At 44.8% G+C, this 21204-nt stretch overlaps 1 protein-coding gene across 19 annotated transcripts in view; it reads left to right on the forward strand.

The window, feature by feature from the left end:
* The window catches only part of TRIM9 (tripartite motif containing 9), a 107989-nt gene that overhangs the window by 41200 nt on the left and 45585 nt on the right, over nucleotides 1–21204 (forward strand). For all 19 annotated transcript variants that reach the window (XM_084793228.1, XM_084793220.1, XM_084793235.1 and 16 more), the window contains exons 2-3: nucleotides 17050–17145; nucleotides 19005–19127. In XM_084793228.1, the coding sequence (XP_084649354.1) occupies nucleotides 17050–17145; nucleotides 19005–19127 (219 nt within the window). The remainder of the gene's footprint in view (nucleotides 1–17049; nucleotides 17146–19004; nucleotides 19128–21204) is intronic.

The raw sequence follows: 21204 nt of genomic DNA on the forward strand, positions 1-21204 counted from the left end.
AACTCATTGAAAAAAAGCACTCATCTAGCTAAATCTGCTTTCTGTCTTTCTTCCACAGGGACATTGTGTTAGAGTCATTGGCATCTTTGCATAATCACATGATAGTTGATTTGGTGGTGTTTTCTTCATGTGGACTCACAGTGGTTTCCAGGAAGCACATTTTTTCACTCTAAGTGAGCAGAGCTCTATGTGCAGTAATGGCTTCAAGGCTTCGGGATTTCCTTGGTTCACACGGAAAGTGGAGCCTCCCACCTGACCAGCCTCACTTAGGTTTTCTGTATCTGATATTTTGTAATAGCTTTACAGAGATGATTCACTTACCAAAAAAAGTCACCAGTCTAGTAGGTTTTAGAATAGTCACCGCATGGGACAACCATCACAGCCATCTAAATGAGGAACTTTTCAGCCACCCTGGAGAGCACCCTAGTGGCCATGAGCAGTCATTCTCAACTTCCGACTGCCCCTGCCACTGACTCCTCATCTACTTTTCTTATCCTGGATATCTGGTTTGTTTAGAACCATGGGACATGCAGCCTTCTTCATTTTCCTCCCTCTACTCCTCATTCTTTTAAGGGTCAACCATGCAGTTGAATAAATGGGTACCTCCTTTCTTTGTAGCGCGTTCCACTGTGCAGTCTCATCCATCACTTGGTGGACATTTGGGTTGCCTCAACTAGTATAAAATCTTTTGTGTGGATATGTGTTTTTACTTCTCTTGGGCAAACTTAGGAATGGATTTCTGAGTTGCTGTGTAACTATATCCCTAAGCAACCACCACTCCATCTTCCATAGCCCCTACACCATTTTACACACTCACCAGCAAGGCTCAAGCCTCCTGATTTCATATTACTGACACTTTGTCCTGCCTGCCCCCTTTATTGTCTCCATCCTAGTGGATGTAGAGTGGGTTTTGTGTTTTGATTATTTATATGCACGGTGTTCTTTGTATCATCAAAGGAGACTTAATCTGTTTATTCTAGAATTAGATGGTTTCCACATCCCTATAAAAGTATATAACATTTTTTAAATTTCTTGAGAATTTCATACAATGTATTTTGATCATTTTCACCCCCTTCCCTTCCCCCAATTCCTTCCAGATTGCTCCTCACCTCTCTACCTGCTCCCAACACCCTGTCTTCTGTTTTTTTAAATAATCCATCAAATCTGATTTGTGCTACCTATGGGGGTGGGAATACTGGAGCATTCCACACTGTCTTATCCTTCTGTGTTGAGTAGGGTTCAGCCAAATAATTGAAATCACTAAAAGATATACTAAAGGGCAAGATGAAACTATAGAGGGAGAGGGATGGGGGTATATGGACTTACAAGGATTTACTTTATGCCACTGTGGAAGGAACTGTTCACAGTCTCCATAAAGTCGTTGTCCCCACATGTGATCTTGCAAACTTGCAGGCCACAGGGTGGGTGGATGGGTGTAGTGTTGGGGAGAGTAGGAAAGGCTGAAACTCACGAGCCACTGAGGGTGAGCTAAACCTCACTTTGCTTCTTGCATTTCAGTGAAATGTTAAAAATGTCTTGCAGACTCTGGGGTCTTTTTCGTGGAGCCAAAACCATTCACTTGCGTGCATGCACACGGGCGCTCACATACACCTGCCAAATATTTTTCCCCAGTCGAGTTTCATGTGAAGCTTCCATGCCACCCATCTTCTTTTTCCTCCAACTCTTCAGCATCAGACTCCCTATGGAGAGTGAATGAGAAAAAAAACTGTCTGTAGAGACTGATTGCAACTGCAGAAAGATTGCAGTGTTGCGGGTCCAAAGTCTACCTTCACCTGAGCTAGTTTCAACACCCTCCCAACCACTCCTTATCCACCTCTGCATCAGAACTGACATCCTGTCGCCAATACATAAAAACCTTTTGGAATGTATCAACTCAGCAGACCCACTGGCTTCACCAACCTCAAAGCTAAAAATGTCTTCAGATAGCATCCTAGACCTATAGAAGAGCTTCCCACAGCTTGCTGTGATCGCCTCTCTGATGTACTTGCCAAGGTATTTTAAACTCACCTTGATTTATGACTTTATTTGTTCTGCAAAACTATGAAACTACTTCTATGTAACATGGAATTTGGGGGCAACCTAAACCTGTATTCCTGGTCCATAGTCACTCAAAATGGCCACAGAATAAATTATCTCTTGTTCCCTTTAAGATGAAAGGTGTGGGTTTTGTTGTTGTTGTTTTGGTTTGCCTTTGTTTTTGTGTTAACACTACCTAGCTTTCTGGGATGCAAACAGGCCAGGCATGGAGGTGATAATTGATCCTCTGGGGTCACTAAACACCACAGTGCTACCCCAGGATCCCAAGCCTGATTCATCCACTCTTTCCTCTCTCTTGCTCCTGCATCCATCTTCTTCCTTTGGCCTCACTAGACTCAAAATAACACATATTGTACACCTTTTAGATCCTGCCTCTTCCTCTCACTCCCTCCGTTCTTCACACTTAACTCCATTCAATTGGTCATTAGTCAAACCTGAGTTCCTTTTAAATCTACAGATAGAAGTAGGCAGGAGGTAATTGTTCTAAATAGAAGGCAGTTACTTCTGTTTCCCCAGTTACTTCTCTCATTGCTGTGCCCAGACACCTGAGTGAGAAACAGCTTAAAGGAGAAAGCGTTCATTCTGGCTTACAATGAGGAGATCATGCCATCAGGCCAGAAAGGACACAGCAGCAAGAGCAGGAAGCTGCTGGCAGTCGGGAAGAGAGAGTGAAATGGAAGTGGGCCAGACTGTAAAACTCCAAGGGTGGCTCCCAGTAACCTACTTCCCCTAACAAGATTCTGCCTTCTAAGGGTACCACAACCTTCCCAAACAGTGCCATCAACCAGGACCCAAGCATTCAAATACCTAAGATGTGAGGGACACTTCATATTTAAACACCACAGCAACCAAGAAGACACCTGTCAAAAAAAAAAAAAAAAGGAATAACAAACAAACAAACCCAGTGTACTTCACTGAAACATTCAGAAGAAGAGGAACAGTAGCAGATGCAATATATGCATTTCAGGGCCTCATTTAAGCAAGGTGTGTGAACAGTGTCGATTAGAGGCTTAGGTGATGTTGTGCTGTGTTCAGTTTTGCAGTTGAAGAACTGAAACCAGGGCCTGGACATGCCAGGCAAGTGCTCTATTGCTGAATGATGTGCATCTAGACCCTTTGTGTTCTATGCCTGAGATGGTGGATTGAGGGGTGTAAACACACACACACACACACACACACACACACACACACACACACACCTGGATCAGAGAGAAGCCATGGTCAAAAGCAGCAGGCGAGAAGGCCAGCCCTATGTTCACAGTTCATCGGGGTCTGGGGCATGGGGAGCAGCCAGCAGCAACCAAGCAGACCATACCCAGCATCCTAGGGAAGGTTCATCTGGAGACATCAACTCCTCTAACACTTCTGGTAGGACCAGGCTGCCAATTCCCTCAGAGGAATAGTCCTACCCCACAGCGGAAGATGCCCAGAGGAGAGAAATAAAAGACTTCATCCTCCAAGACCAAGTCAGGTTTGCCTTTTAGCCAGCAGTGACATTAAAGCGATATCAAGGCCTCCTTTCCGCACTAACATTGTTCCAACACTTGGAAGTTCTTTCAACTACACAGTCTTATTTGACAATGAGAAATGAAAGATTTAAAAGAGAAATCTTTGTTTTAGATAAAATTTTAATGGGAATGAATTTCCTTGAAAGGATAATGGGTTTCTAATGGAGGAGTAGAGATGGCCCCAAGGGATGGCCTAAGAGGACAAGAGAAAGACGCCAAGCAGAGAGGCCAGAACTTGGCACCGTGACAGTCATTATCCTCTGCTGGGTGGGGACAGCACGGGTTAGGTACTGAGGGACCCGCTCACAGCTCACAGTGGCTTTTAGAGCCAGTCTCTTCATATACGTGGCATCATGCTGAGGGTTGATATAGCCTCTCTCTCTGCCCTCCACAGAGCTGTGAGGAGCAGTCGCAGACAGTGGAAGCTGCGCACGCATCCTTCCTCAGATCTGTGCTGACAACCTCAGCTGGCTTCTGTGGGCCTGCTGCTTCAGCAGGGAAGCCCAGTTCAGAAGAAACCCTGCGCCTAGTGTCCTCAGGGATGTGAGGTCACGTGGAATTCACTTGGTGAATTATATGTCACTGGATTGGGAGCTTTTTAAAGTTTCCCACATGTAGGAATTATCCATTTATATGAGTGTTACTAGTAAATGTATCTATAAGGTATTATTTAAGACACTTATTATCATTTTAGCCTTTTAATTAAATTTTAAAAAATGAAAAGTTTTGATATATTTCTAAAGTAATGCAATAAAATAACAGGGGTTGCTAAGAAAGAGAAATGGGGGGTAAATACACAATAGTAACTGATAATCTTAACTGAGCAGCAGATAACAAGGAATTCTTGCCTCCCGGTTGCCTTCAGAATAGCTCTGGGAACCTCATATTTTCAAGGAAATAAGAGAAAAGGCAGGTGGTGGGTAACATGTCCTTACCAAAAACCTTCTCTTTATCTTGAATTAAACCTTCACTGTGATTCTGGAGAGGGCCAGGTCCTGGGAGGAAGGTCCTGGGATGGAGGGAGCTGCCACCTAGCCAAGACGTCCTGTGCATTTCTGTGTGATGTCAGCAGTAGGTCACTTTGCACTGCCTGCCCCTGTTCCTGCTCCCTGTTGCAGGCTCTTCTTTGGAAATCACCACACAGTTATTTAGTCACTTACAAAATCAGCCAGGTCCCACGGCAAGATGCATTTCTGTGGGAGTCAAACCTTAAACTGTACCTCAATGAGAGAAGACTGTTGTCATGGAAACCATCCCTATTTTCACTAGGATGGAGCTGTAGTTCACTTGAATGGAAACAGGCTGATAAAGATATTGAGCAGAAGGGTGAAAAAAAGTCAGATACAGCTAAATCCATCTTCCTGGCATTATTGATGATCCCTATTAGTGTTAGTATAGATAGAAATCGGCCAGTAAATACTGGATTTCAGCAAAGCTATCCGTCTTGGTAAGGCAAAACCTAAATCTAATGTAGACACTAGCTAAGGTACCCCAATGTTTGTCAGCTATTAGAGTAAGATTGTATTTTAATTTGTTTGTGGAACGATGGTGAGAGGAAGGGCAGTTGACTTTCTTTGTGTTTGAGTTTTTTCAGTGTAATCTTAGGATCGCCAGAGAAGTTTGTGTGCTTTGCCATTGATAGGAAAGGGACAAAGGTCTCCAACTCATAGTCAAAGACAGGGATGAACCACACATGCCAAATGCTCTCCTTACACTAGCTGCATTGTGACTTGGCCAGGAGGGACTGCATTGTGTCACAAGCCTTATCGTGTGTGGGGGTCACTCTGAAGAGTAGAATTCTTCTCGGGGTTGGGGGAGGAGTGTACAGAGGTGGTTTGTGTTGTGACATGCCTCGCTCTGCAGCCTAGACTCCCCTGATTCCCTGAGGTCCCCTGAGCTTCTGCCACAGCTACTGTTCTCACTGGTGTGCTAAAACACCTGACAAACGAAGCTTAAGGAAGTAGATCCAGGAGATACAGGCCAGACAGGAGGGAACACATGGAGCAGGAGGATGGTGGTCACATCATGCCCACTGTCAGGAAGCCCCAGCCTCCTTTTTGTCAGCCAAAGATCTCAGCCTACTATGGTACCACTCCTGTTTATGGTAGGTCATCCTACCTCAATTTAATCTGGATAATCTCTCTGCTTCTTTTTTCCCCCTAGGGCTTCCAGATGTGTCGTTAAGTTGCTTATGTGGGATGTTTCCAATTTCTTTATAAAAGCACTTAGTGCTATGAATTTTCCTCTTAGGACTGCTTTCATTGTGTCCCACAAATTTAGATGTGTGTTGTTCCTTCATTTTCATTGAATTTCAGGAAGTCCTTGATTTCTTTCTTTATTTCTTCCCTGACCCAGGTGTCATTAAGTAGAGAGTTGTTTAGTTTCCATGGGTGTGTAGGCTTTTTGTTATTTCTGTTATTGTTGGAGTCCAGCCTTACACCATGGTGATCTGATAGGATACAAGGTATTATTTCAATCCTCTTGTATCTGTTGAGGCTTGCTTTGTGACCCACTGTGTGATCAATTTTGGAGATGGTTCCATGAGGTTCTGAGAAAAAGGTATAATCCGTTGTGTTTGGGTAAAAGGTTCTGTAAGTATCTGTTAGATCCATTTGATTCATGGCGTTGGTTAATGATGTTATTTCTCGGCTTAGTTTCTGTTTTGATGACCTATCCTTCAGTGAAAGTGGGGTGTTGAAGTCTCCCACTATTAATGTGTGGTTATCGATGTGTGGGTTAGGCTTTGTTAATAGTTCTTTTACAAATGTGAGTGCCCTTGTATTTGGAGAATAGTTGTTCAGAATTATGATGTCATCTTGGTTGATTTTACCTTTGATGAAAATGAAGTGTAGGATAATCTCGCATAGACATACGCTGAGATTTGTATCCATGGTGACCCTAAATCTCATCAAGTTGACAGTGAAGATTAAGGGTTATAGCCACACTTCCAGTTAGGCGGAAGTAAAATCATGTGTTTGTGGGAGGGACTGGGCCTCTCATAGAAGCAGCATTTGCCATGTGACTAGGTTTTGAATGTTTCTGAGTCCCAGCAGCAGAAGAAAAGCTGGCAGCTTGAAATCAGAGCATGCCCTTGGCTCTCGTGTGAGGTTACCTAAGGGTCAGGATGCCTTTCCTATAACACATCCCTAAAGACTAGAAACCAGAGGAAAACCCGGGAGCTTTAAATAGAGTAGAACTAGAAAGGTGACCTTGTAGGGCCAAGGTGGGCACACCAGGAGATAACAAGGAACCTGGTGTTTCAGTCTGTCCACTGAGACGTTCATTGGTGAAGATATGAAGACAGAGTATGCTCAGGGTGATGGATCAACCAGGGAAGAAACAATTAACCACATTCCATTTCTGTCCTTCTTAACTTAGGTACAGGACGTTCTGCGTGGCCCTATGTTCAGGATGGGTGTTTGAGACAGGAGCTAGCCAACTGAATTTTCTGAGAGTTCATTTTTAGCTTTGGTTCATTTTGAACCAGGGCGGGGGTGGGGAGACTAATTCTATTTCTTGTCATCGATGTGCCCTCTAGCTTTGTGACTAGTCTAGGGGCCCCAGCTGCTCTTCAGATTCATTTTTAACTCAGCAGTGACAAGCAGCTTGAGGCCTGCTTGATGACACGCAAGTATTTGAAAGCTGTAGGTTGTCTCTTTGAGAATATGCCCCCTTTCTCAATTCCCTACCTCTTTGTCTAACCCCAACGAAAGAGCCTGAGAAGTGACCGGTATCTCCATCGGAGACAGCGACAGTCTCGGCATGGAAGGCTCCTGCCCTAGTTTGCCTTTTTTGTTGTTCCTCCCCAGCTTGGGGTGGAAAAGGTTTGTTTGGTTTACACGTCCAGGTCATGGTCTACGGCTGAGAGAAGTCAGGGCAGGGTGTCCAGAAGCAGAAACCGTGGCGGAGGCTATGACGGGGTTACTCTGAGGCTCAGGCTTAGCGGTACAGTCCAGACCCACCCGCCTTGGCATGGCGCCACCCACAGAATGCTGAGCCCTCCCTCGCCAACCATTAATCCAGACAGGCCAGTCTGATCTGACCTATGCCCCAATTGAGAATCGCTGCAGAGACTCTGGGCAGCTGACCCCCAACTAGAACTGCTCCAGAAATGGGCCAATCTTTCTATTGGCCCATTGTAAGTGTCTTGAGGGTCTTGTAGATAATCTATTAAAACTCAGAGATCAGAGTGGAGAAAGTAAAGCTACCTGAGTGACCCATTGAATCAATCCAGTGACAGTTCTGAAGCATGTGTTATGTGGACTGGTCGTATGTATGCCTGTCTGTAAGGGGAGAATGTATTCTTAGGTGCCTATTGAATGCTTACTGAAAATGACCGTAAACATGCTTCCATTCACAAAATAATGAGGTTCTGCTGACCAGACACTTCGGCCACGATCTGCTAAAACAGGAACACCATGACTTCAGTTCCTTTCCACCAGACACTGCCCCTTCCAAGTCTGTGCTCAGCTTTTTTGGTTTTCAGGGAAGCTTGTTTCACAAATGTTTAGGAAGCTCTCTGTGCACCAAGACTTCTTCCAAATGCTTTGCAAATGCCATCTGCATGAATTTTCTCCTTAGCTGGGGAAAAGACTAGGAAGCCTGGGACAAAGCTCATTTCTTTTCCAAACTGAATATTAAATATCACACCAGCAATGTTTAAGTGTAAATTTGAAAACTGAGATTTCTCTTCTAATGTTCTATAAGATATATTCTATTTTATGTGTGTTTGTGTGGGGCTAAGTGTGTGTGTGTGTGTGTGTGTGTGTGTGTGTGTGTGTGTGTGTATGTGTGGGAGTGGGAGGGTGGGTGTGGGTGTGTGTGTGGCCAAGGAGCCTACAGAAACCAGAAGAGAGTATTGGATCCTCTGGACCTACAGTTACAGGTGGTTGTGAACCAGGTGGGTGCTCGGAACTGAACACAGGTCCTCCGCAAGAGCAGCCAATATTAATCTTCAAGCATCTCTCCATCCCCAAGATTGATTGATTGAGTGAGTGAGTGATGTTTGTTTGTTTATTTATTTATTTATTTATTTATTTAGCCTATCAGACTATACATGCCCATGCCACGGATACTGTTTGCAAGTGTTAGTCTTACCACCTTCTGTGGCAGTAGAAATGGTCATTCCTCGGGGATAATTTTGCCAACTTGATTTTCAACTCTCTAAGCAGGAGTGGTTGTTGGTTGACCAAGCATATTCACCTCTAGAGGTAGGAATAATTTACACTATATTCACACAGCTACAACACAAATTTCATTTCAACTCTTTGCTACAATATGAAAGCAATATAAATGGTAAAAATAAGAGAATTAATCGTGTAAATTGTGGTGATATATAGAGTGCATTACACTCAGCTCTGAAGTTAATAGCATGGACTCTGGACCCAGCCTGCTTGCCTTGGAAGCCTTGTTATGAGTCTTAACAGTATTGTGACTTCTTCTTCTTCTTCTTCTTCTTCTTCTTCTTCTTCTTCTTCTTCTTCTTCTTCTTCTTCTTCTTCTTCCTCTTCCTCCTCCTCCTCCTCCCCTCCTCCTCCTCCTCCTCCTCCTCCTCCTCCTCCTTCTTCTTCTTCTTCTTCTTCTTTTTCTTTTGTTTTTTTGAGACAGGGTTTCTCTGCGTAGCCTTGGCTGTCCTGGACTTCCTTTGTAGACCAGGCTTGCCTGGAACTCACAGAGTTTAATCCCAGGTGCTGGGATTAAAACATTCTACACCAAACCCAGCTGACTTCAGAACTTTTAACCTTTCTTTTTGATTCTATCAACTGCAAAAATTGCCTCAAAAACCAAATGAGACAATATATTTAAAATGTTACAAACAGTTCTAGCCTACTGTGACTACTGTCTAAGTGTTTTATAGCTACTGAAACTAGAAAGATATTTGTGTTACAGTAAATGAAAGGAGGGGTTCAAGACAGCAATTAATAACCCACATGACCCAACTTTTGATGATATTCACTGCTTAGGGACATGGAGATCTGCATATAAATATATACAAGGTTCCAAAGGCAAATATCAAGATTTTTTCAAAGTTATTTAGTATATTTTTAAATAAATTGAGAAGTTGTCCTTCCAAACTTACTACCTAATTTTTCTTAAATGAATTCTGCTTTTGAAATAAGAAAAAAGTTATTTCTTAAATAAAAACTCTTGTCTTCACTAGCTAGCCAGCTCTCTCTGGAAACTGACTGATGAGTAGGGTTTCCCTGTTTTAACACTTTACCCTGAGTCTGGAAGGAAGCAGTGAAAACCTCCCTATGTAAAAAGCACATTTCCATAATTGACTGGCTCCATCCCATTGGTTTCTAATAACAAGCTTTTAATTGGTCAACAAAAGTCCTCATCATGTGACTAAAAGTTTTCATCTTAAGAGCTGTTGGTACATCTCCAAATGTTCCCCGAAGTGTCAGACAACAGATGCTGCTCCAGCTGTAGGGACAGTGTGTACAGTGTGACAAGAAGGCAGCAAGGGCAGCCCAGGGAACCCAGAGGAGATGACCCAAAGTCTGCTGGGGACAGCTCTCCACAGGAAAAGGCAGCATGTGTGTGGAAAGGTGGTGGCCTCATCTCTAGACCAATAAAATCCAGTGTTTGTACACACTAATAAATACACACACTAACATATAATATGTTCAAGAAAGACATATTCCTGAGCCCAAGCTGTTCATACTTGGTGACACCCCAGCAGCGCACATATTCAAGTTAGACTATACACAGACTCAGGTATCCTCGGCCCAGCCCTGTGAGGAGTGCTGCTGTCCTCACAGCCTGCACCCTACCACTTTATTAGTTTCCCACCTTCCATCACAGCAGACCCTGTGTGAAGTCTCTCACTGCCCCAAGCACACCAAAGCAAGGAGCCACGGAGACCAGCCAATCAATTTCACCTAAGAAACTATAAATTCTGAGCAAAAGGGCAGCTTGTTTTTACTGTGTCCTGAGGCCAGAAGGGAAGCCTTTTATCTTAATGAAGAAAAAGCCTGTCACGTAGAAATAGGTCTCTAGTTTGAGAGCCTACTGTCTGAGGCATAGAAAGTCGTGGGTCACGACTTTGAAGAGTATATCTAGAGCTTAAATGTTGATCAGAACTGGCTGTGTCTTGCTGGAAAAGTGGGCATTTTGTTTGTTTGTTTGTTTATTATCATCATTGTCACGACCACCACCACCACCACCACCACCACCACCACCACCACCACCACCACAATCATCATTGCTGGTCTTCTGTAGCTCTGGCTGTCCTGGAATTCACTATGCCAGGCTGGCATCCAACTCAGAGATCCACCTGCCTCTGCCTCCCAACTGCTGGGATTAAAACACCACCACTAGGCTCTTTTATTTATTTATAGGTTTTGTTTTTGCTAAGAGGTGGAGAAGCTATTCCTCTTTGTCTGGTTATTAGACTATCCTAATAAATATACTTTTTATTTATGATTCTTTTTTCAGTGCTTGTAGCGAAGCACAAGGCTTTGCGTGTACCAGGCAAGCACTCTATCTTTCAGCCAGTCTCCCAGAATTCTGCTGTTGGGGTAGTCCTTTGGTAGCAGGACACCCGTGGATGGGAGCCGTTGCTGTCACAACAGGAGCAATGTCTTGTACAATCTGTGAGCATCCAGTGCTCGCAGCAGCTCTGAGGATGCACAGCCACTAGGAGAGGATTCTGGCCGGAGCACCTCAGTGTGCACAATAGTTAGAAATGTGCCTGTAGGGCACTGGAGAGATGGCTCAGAGGTTAAGAGTACTGTCTGTTCTTCCAAAGGTCCCAAGTTCAATTCCCAGCAACCATCTATAATGAAATCTGGTGCCCTTTTCTGGTATGCAGACACACATTTGGGCAGAATACTGTATAATAAATAAATAAATAAATAAATCTTTAAAAAAAAGAAAAAGAAAAAGAAATGTGCCTGTGATTACACAACTAGAAAAGGCTGGTATCTGAGTACTGGCCTGTCTGACTTTAAAGTCTGTCTTTTGAACTCTGATGCTATATTGACCCTGATGCCCTATCTATCTGGTTCAGTTGCTGCTGATAGAACAATAACTTTCTGATAGTTTTTTTATGGTTTAAAAATGAGAGTAAAAATTGGCACACTTGGATATGACTTGTTGAGCAAAGGGAAGGAAATGGGGCTATGCATTCCTAGCATTTTGCTGTATGGTTACGTATGCAGGTTGAGCGATACAGAGAGGAGACGACATGTAAGGGTTTATCAGGTCAGAAGCCTTCCACCTACCTACCCCATGCACAAGTCAGGGTCAGGTTCATAGACATGGTGAGCTTTGTGTAGTGTGTGAGGAAAGTGAGGGCTTGGTGGGAAGCTAGCATCCCCCCATAGGGTTCCCTCACACACGCTACATGTGCCTTCTACAAGGGAAGCTCATTGCCCAAGGGCCACATGGTCTTCCTGGGTCACAGCAAGGTTAGCAACTGGCAACAACAGACAAAGCCAAACACTGGTTAAAGACGTGACAGGTTCTTAGTAGGCAATCTTGCCTGGCAACAGAGAAAACAGCCTAGCAGGAATTAAACCCAACTTCCATTTGTACCAAAGGGACTGAAGGATGGTGTGTAAGGGAGAATGTGGGAGCAGAGAGGGGTGAACCGGAACTCAGTATAGTCAAGGTGAGAAAAAAAGAACTGTAAAAATCAGGAAGGAGATGGTTCATCTACACAAACCCCATCTAGGTTTGCTCAATGACACTTATTAAAGTCAGCCCTCCCTCCTCACCCCCACCACAAAGACTGGGATGCGGGGATCTGTCTTTAGGTGCTGGATAACTATATATCTTATGTGGCCTTGGGTTTTCTCAAGCAAGTGCTTTCAGCTGGGGGAGGGGTTCATCACAGGGATACAATGCAACTGTGTTGATCATCCCAGTCCTACAAACCAAGGCCGAGGCCCAATGGAAAAGGGGGTTCCAGGAGCCTTACTAGACTTTGGGAAAGAAGACAGACTTTGTCACAGTCAAATTAGCGATGAAGACGATTCATGTTGGTTATGAACTGGACAGGGTCTGCAGTTACCTAGCAGAGCAGCCTCCCAGAACAGCCTACAGGGTGACGTTGATAGGTTAATCGCAGCGAGAAGATGTGACCTAATAGTGGTCTGCAGTTTCCCTGGGTTGGGCCCTAGACTGCATACAAAGGGGAAATGTGCTGCAAAGATGGCTAAGTGGGTAAAGATGCTTGTTCTGTAAGCCTGGCAGCCTGAGTTCAATCCCCAGAATCTGCAGAACAGACTCCAGCGCTGTCCTCTAACCTCCCTATGTGCCTCTGTGACACATGTGCCTATATGTACAAACACACACACATGCACACACATGTACACACACACACACACACACACACACACACACACACACACACACACACCCCAATACCACCACCACCAGCAGCAGCAGCAACAGCAACAATAATTAATGTTTTTACTGTAAAGAGAAAACTAGGTGAGTAGAGACAGCAACTGCTCTCTGCATCTTTAATATGATGCAGTGTTGCCAGCTGCCTCGAACTCGTACCACCCTGTTTCCCACCCCTCCACCCCCTCACCATGATGGACCGTACCTTCAAACCAAGAGCCACAAGAAACATTCTCCTTTAAGCGGTCACTGGTGTCAGAGTTTTTGTTTGTTTGTTTGTTTGTTTTAATCACAGCAACAGGAAATGCAGCTAAGACATGGGGAGGCGTTTGTATATAATATAAAATCCCTAGAGCTACACACACACACCTCAGTATCAGATTCACAATAAACGTGGCAAAATGTGTTCACTGTATCCCTAGCCACAAGCCCTCTGTGACAGTAGTTCCCCACAAAGCCACCAGCCTCCCCCTCCCACCCCACAGCCCTCTGATGGGCTATCACACAAATGCAAACACTTCACACTCACACACAAACATCCCCATAGGACGGGGAAAAGCAAGCTGGAAGTGGAGGAGGGGGTGGGTTTGGTTTGGTTTTCTTTTCTTTCTCTGCTTCAGACTCAAACAATGTGCCTCCTTCCAGGGAGCCCTTGGTTATTCCAAACATGTCCTGAACCAAGAAATCCATCAGGGTGTCTGCGGCTGCCTCATTGTAACAATATCCTTTTCTTTCAGAGATCATCTCAATGTAGAAAACAAATACCCAAGAAATCCAAGTGCATTGGCCTAAGCTTTATAAACTGTAGACTCTAGAACTGTACCTTTCTCCCTCTCCAGACTATGTACAGCCAAGGATGCTAAGAGAAATACTCACACCATGAGTTTGCATCTCCACCGCACAGACAGAAAAGTCACAGCGCTGCTCTGTGGTCTTGAATACAGAATGCCTCTGCTAGCACAGGCTAGAATTCAAATGTTAAAAAAAAAGATCAATAAGTAATAATGTTTAATCAGATATGACTTATAACTGTGCCCAGGAAGTGAGCCTATGAAAACAACACACATAAATCTTTACAATATGGTGCTTTCTGCTGATAAATAGCTACCAGGGTTTTTTTACTGTCTGCTGCTACATTCTGCAAGTGGACAAAGCTTGAGGAAGGTTTATAGATCTTGACCTTACTTATTTATAGTTGTTTTTCAAATATCAAACAATTGTTATCTCGGGGGAGGGCACTCAGCCTCCAACAGACACAAAGAGACTGATTCTGAAGGAAAATTGATTTTTGGAGCTCACTTGCTGCTCCGACATATAAGATTCTGAATGAAGACAGAACTTTGTCTACTACTATTAAATAACAAAAATGATGGGCTGGAGAAATGACTCAATGGTTAAGGGCACCACCTGCTCTTCCAGAGGTCCTGAGTTCAATTCCCAGCAACCACATGGTGGCTCACAACCATCTATAATGTTATCTGATAACCTTTTCTGCAGATAAAGCACTCCTATGCAATAAATACAATAAATAAATCTTTAAAAAAATAAAATAAAATAAAATGTGGTGGTGGGGAGGTATCTGTTCAAGTTTGTGTTGGATGGGTGTGTGCACTTTGCGCATGTGGGTATGCACACATAAATGCGTGTAGAGGCCAGAGGTGATGCTGACTGGCTTCCTCGATCACTTCCCATCTTACTTCTTGACACAGGGCCTTCCACTGAACTTACAGCTCATCACATCAGCTAGACTGGCTGGCCAGCAAGCCTCACGATTCCTCCCACATCTGGCTCCCTAGCATTGGGATTACAGACATATGCCACTGAGCCTGGCTTTTCCTGTAGGTGTTGAGCTCTTGCTTGTACAGCAAGTGCCTTGTCCACTGAGTTGTGCCCAGACCCCACCATAGCTTTTTCTAAATATGTAATAGTACTCAGTCAGCAAATCTTTATAGCTTAGTGTAATAATATACATTACACAGACATAATAAATTTTGAGGGTGGAATGTAAGAAACTGGGTAGTTTAATGTGTGTATAGCCAGATGAATTTGACTCCTGCTCCCAAATCTCCAAGTGCCATTACTAAGGAGAAGAAATACATCTCTTCTTAGTGGCCCAGCAAACCTTCACTCATTTGGAAAGATGACGAAGTAGAGTTCTAAGGGAAACAGTGAAAACCAAAATGGTCTCTCACTTTGTTGCTGTGCTTTTTAAGGAGATTCCCTTTTCTTCTTTTATTTCCTGAGATCCTGGAAATAGTAATTAAGGAGAAAATTAACCCCCACATCATGGTACCAGTAAGACATGGTATTAAAGAGATGGATGGCCCCTTTGCAAAGAGGACTCATATGCTCTTTCTCTTGGCTGTGCTGCCATGCCTTCTGGGGGCTGGAGTGCACGGCAAGGGGCAAGTGGACAAGGGTGTTTCCCAGTAGATCTTACTGAGGAACCTGTCCATTGAGTCTTTCATCATCAGGGGTTTATGGGCATAGCATTGAAGAAAGCACATATGAGTTAAAACCACCCAACATCTATTAAGAATGTACGTGCACTTACAGGGCCCTGGCCAATAAACACAATATCTCAAGCAATGCCCGCATTGTCCAAGAGTAATTAGAACTCTGGTTCTTGTCTTACGAGAGAGGCAAAGCTATGTATAAATGTTTAAACAGTCAGTAGTTGGCAGCGTCTGGGAAGTGGCTGAGTTCCCATAAGCACTGCCCTGGATTCACAAGAGCCCAACGACAAAGTGTTGTTTCAATGCTTGCTTTTCCCATTGGAGTAATTCAGACTGAGGTGCCTTTCTTAGGGTCACTTAGTAAAGCACAGGGCCAGAATTTAACCCCTTCAAGTCCTGTTTTCTTTCTACCCTCCTATATTGCGTCCACCCAGCATTTGGCCTGCATATCTTAAAGAAAATGCAGTGCTCTATCTTATATTTACTAAGACAAGTTTAAGAGGAAAAAAAAAATAATAATCACGGGACCAAAAGCCACCTCTTTGAGGTTTTTGTGTTTGTACTGAAAGGAAAAGTAAGAATGGGTTTTGGACTTTCAAGAAGACACAGGAAAGAGGAGAGATGAGAAAGGTGTGCCATGGCCTGAGGGACAGAAGGGTCTGCCCAGCCTGCTAGGAGAAGGAATCTTGTATTCAGATATACTGCCAATGGCTTCAAGGAATGGAGAACCTCAGCATAGGCCTCAAAAACCTTTCATTCTTTCCAACAGGGAGCAGGGAGCTGGGAGCTTTCCAATACTGAGAACCCAGCATCCTCACCGCTCCATAGTCACCACATTGATCTCTTTCAGAGGCTACTGATCTGCCTCCAAGGCAGAAACCAAAGAGGAGAAGCTACACGGCCACAGTGGTCCTGTGCCAGCTTTCCTAGACCCTCTTTCCCCTGGCAGACCTTCACCTAGCTCTCATTGACCTGCTGTTTTGGGTGTCAGCCCTCTCAGCAGGTGCCAAGGCTAGAGCACTGTGCTCACCTGGACACACCTTGCCAGGTGATTTGGTGGTGTGGGGAGTTAGGAATAGGGTAGGTAGGCCTTGGCCTTGGTGAGTAGGCCGGTGTGGGGTGGACTAGAGTAAGTGTACTTGGGAGAAGGAAGAGGATGCTGGTGGAGTGTTATACCCTCCTGGCCTTTATCTTTGTGGGTTAGCATGTTTGCGGCCGCAGAGCATCATACCAGAGCCCAACGCTTCCTTCTTCATCCCGCACTTGAGCAGCTTCATCATGTCTGCACCACCCCCCACCCCACCCCAATGAACCTTTGGGCTAAGTACTGTCAAGAGGGATCAACTCAACTGACTCACTAGTTTGCTTCTTATCCCTAACAAATGAAATAAATAATTAACGAACTAATGAAGTGAGGGCTCTAGGTAGTGAGGCCTTTGACTCCTGTGGCCAGGAACATTTGCCTCTTAGAGGGAAACAAATGCTCAGGAGCCCGGGGGAGGAATTCCTACCTGGCTACAGGAACCCACCCCGACACGTGTTACCTTAAAGACCCTGCCCCAGACAAGAGGACTCAGGGCAGGCTAATGGCTCCCGGGTTTGGGGGACCTATAGCTTGCAAGGCACCTGGACATGTCCCTGTGTGACCCTTTCTTCCTTCCTTCTCTCCACAGAGCCAGCTCTCCCAGGCGCTGAATGGATTGTCAGACAGGGCCAAAGAAGCCAAGGAGTTCCTGGTGCAACTCCGCACCATGGTGCAACAGATCCAGGTACAGCTGACAGCAGCTGAAGAGGGGCAGGACCCTCTGACATAACACACTCTGAGGAAATCCTGCTCCTTTCTGCCCCGTGTCCTCTACACTGGCAGACACACACACCGAGAGGCCAGCCCCACACATACTCCTTGAGTCAACTCTTTTCTCCACAAGCCAGTGTTGTCTGTCTCAGGTGCTTCCTGCCTTCCACCCTGAAGGCCCAAGTTGCTACTGTAATACATTTGGACAGAGGCCTATTTCTTTGCAAAACCAGGTTTTCCCCCACAATTCTGAAACCCTAGAGGTCCCCAATCCCCCGTTAACTAATCATCTCTTGTCTTCCTCCCCATCACATCTTAAGGTTTCTTTCTTCTCAGACACTTGGGTATTTTCTAGCCTCAGTCCCCTGGTGACTGCCCTTTCAGGTGGATTTATGTTGACATAGTGACCAGCAGGTCAGGTCAGCCAGTGCCTGAGAACGCATACATTTCCCACTATAGCAGAAAGGGAGAAACCTTAAAATGCATGAGACACTAAAATAATAGCCCTTCTGCACTGTTTACCGTTCTTACATGTTTTAAGGTTTGTCTCATGGAAACTACCTTAATTCTGCTTTAATTCTCTGGTAAACTGGCTTTCTGAGTGACCGTTTAACCCGTGTCAAAGCAGAAATGGATTTTTAATGTAAGCCAGTCTTTCAAAGCATCACACACTGGTTTCGCTGCCTGCTTTTATATGCACACCCCTGTTTAAACTGTTGATTCCCTGGCAGTTTTGTACACTTCCTTCTGTTTTCCAAAGCAACAGAGTTTATCAATCAGCCCTTTCTTTGCACTTGCTGGCACAAACTAGGCAGCCCCAGGCTTGCCCCTGCCTTGCCTCTCAGTCAGAGCAAAGTGTTCTTTCCATAAGAAAACACTAGCATAGTCTTCAAGGCGAAGACTCCCTCCCACCCACCCCCACCCTACCCCCACCCTACATGGGGCACAGCAAGCTCTTCAATGGTGAAAGTCCTCTTCAAGGACTTTCTCTGAGGATTCAAAGGCTGTTGACAGAAGAGCAGAAATTAGCATCCATAGGAGCTGTTGCTCAGTCTAATGCTGCCTCGGACAAAGACCCTGTATTTGAAGAAAGCTGTTGAATTGGAAAGTATCCAAGGCCCTTTAATAAATGCCTGTATCTTAGAATTGCTAATTAGAAGAACTATATGGGTTAAAGTCAGGTGAAAAAGTTATAGCCAGCATTCAATTTTAATATCACTTCTTTCATTTTTCTATGGAGCTCCCTTTCCTTGGAAACTATTATGTCCTATCTGGGTTTTGTAGCAAGAAAATGCTGCTGCCAATACAAAACAATCTCCACTGTCACCCTTCTTCATGCAAGGGACAGCCACTTTTACCTATTATTCTTAGACCTTATATTCTTTTGTTATCATTGGAGGCAACAGCGGGTCGTTGTTTACTCTGAGGGACCTTTGTCTCCTCTTTCTTCAAGTAAATTTGGTAATTCTTTCCTTCTTTCTGCCTTAACTATACTCTCTTCCTCCTCCTTGATACCACTTTGCAGCCTGCAGAACTGAGCACACACACCCCTCGCAAGCCAGAGCTTTCTTGTTGTACTTACTGTAATTCAATCTGCGGAGATGGTTTCTTTGTATAAAAATTAATTTAAGTAACAAATACCCACCATTTTACATATAAATTTAAAGCAAAACCCTTATACTATAGAATACAGTTTACCAGCAGTTTGGAAACATGTGCTGTATGGACAGAGCTCCTCCTCATCTCTTTGGTGAGGAGGACCAGGGTGCCCTGGTTTCTCTGACTACCCACGCTCCCCACTCCTGTGCCTGAGCCATGTGCTCCCTCGTTCAGGAAAACAGTGTGGAGTTCGAGGCGTGCCTGGTGGCCCAGTGTGATGCGCTCATCGATGCCCTAAACCGAAGGAAGGCTCAGCTGCTCGCCCGCGTCAACAAGGAACATGAGCACAAGCTGAAGGTGAGTGTCACCTTGGGGACAGCGGGAAGCAACCATCCAACCTCCCAGGGCAACAGTGGACAGTCACAGCGGGGAGCCATTCCTCAGTGCATAGACAGGACCGGGCACATCCCTTCATTTTCCACTCACCCCTTCAATTTCATAACCAAAATTTGCTGAGTGGCTTCTCTGGGCCAGGATATGGGTGTGGAAACGACAAGATAAATAAAAATATCTGTATTGGTTCTATTCTCCCAGGAGAGGCAAGTGTTAAGAAAGGCATCCAAGGGAAATATATCCTAGGTTAGTTGGTTTTTATGTTGTTGTTTTGTTTTGTTTTGCAAAGAAGAAGTAATATTGAATCTAGGAACAGGATTGAAAGCTTAGATAAGGGTAGCCACACACAGGCAAAATGTGTTCTTGAGTAGGTAAGTAGAATGTTTTGTTTCTAAAATAAATAAATAGAACTTGTTTGAAAACTTTTCAATATAGACTTTGGCCACCACAGAGTAAAATCAGTGCATTGAGTCTGGGGTCCCATTGACAGAACTAGTCTTGGAGACATGTGATAGTCTGCCTGTCACCCACTGGCAGTAAGATGGGGAGTGGGAGCAGAAGGGAGTCCAGTGGTTGGCTGTCAGCTAAGGACCACACACATGGCCTACAAACCTTAGCCCTGGCGAGGTGCAGGGTGTGCTGTGACAGCCTGGGGTTAAAGTAGAAGAAGCTAGTTCCTTCAAAGTTGTTGGGTTGGTGTCAGGAGGTACATGGGCCACTTCAGGGGAGATAGTGGTAGGTCAACGGCTCAGTGACAAATATTACCTAGGAGGCCACTTACCTAACAAGAACAAGAGAAATATCATTTCCAAATCAGATCCCAGAGGGTAAACCAAGGAAGTTTCAACAATGAGGAAGTGGATGAACACAGTATCAAGGTTCATGGCGAGGGTAAAGGACATCCAAGTGTAGCCCGCTTCTCCAAGACTCCCTTCCCCCGCCCCTTGCCATCTGCAGCTCCTTAAGGCACACTCATAGCTGCACGGATGTTGCCTCCCTGGACAAAATCAGGACAGGATGGCAATGTAGTGAGAATGCAGACCTTTCACCCCTGCTTTGTGACTTGGCTTGTCACTCAGGAGACACTGTAAAAAATGGAGGCAGTCAGCAAGCTATGCTGTGACAAGGTCTATCCAAATAGGAAATGCTCATGAGAGCCTTGTCACTTAGTGAAGTACGTGGCCTGACCCCTAGCACATACTCACTGATGCTGTACCTCTGTGGCTTTTGCAGAGAGCAACGGCATGATGTTATGAATGAGCCAGATCCTTAGGTAAAGGGAATGGCAGATCTTGAAATCAGCATATAAACCTAGGTTTGGGATTGGGATGGGAGGAGTGCCCAGAGCACTAAGGTTGTGGAGCCTGTGGGTCTGGGTAGAAAAGAAAGGCTGGCGATCGTCAGAGAGCAGGCACACATACTCCTGGTGAGGGGTCTAGTGAGAAGCCTCTCTCATGTTCATCTCAGGATGGACTCAAGCTCCTAAGTGGTGCTGGACGAACCCCCTCTACAAGGAACCTTCAAACAGAAGCTGAAGGGACTAAGGCTTGGCTTTCCCAGGGTTGCACCTCCTGTGGCCTATGCACAGCAGCCCTCAGAGTTCTAGATGATGGAGTCCCTCCTACACGCCCCTGCCCTGACCAGTGCCTGCTGGAGCAGCAGCATCTCCTCTTCTGGTGCCTAATTATTCCCCTGGGAATTTCTTAAAGGGAACCTGAGCTGCAGTTCATGGCAAATTGTATACTAATTCTTTAAGTGAGGGGAGAAACTAAGGGAAGTTGTGAAAGTGAGATTGTGTGAGTCTCTATCTTACAGGTTTACCAATGAATGATTTTTTTTTTTTGAAAGACCCACATTTATCTGAAATAAAACCTCAGCCTCCTGTGGTACCTGATTCTGTAATCGCCCAACAAGGACACCAAAGAGCATCCTAAGTGTGCAGGCCCAGCCTTTGATAATAGCAAGAGCGGAAATCTGGAGAAAGTCTTTGCAGCAAGAGTGCATGAGTTATATTACAGGGACCACCTCAATGATTTTGACA

This window comes from Acomys minous (genome assembly GCF_964271855.1).
Source record: "Acomys minous genome assembly, chromosome: 8".
Classification (NCBI taxonomy): domain Eukaryota; kingdom Metazoa; phylum Chordata; class Mammalia; order Rodentia; family Muridae; genus Acomys; species Acomys minous.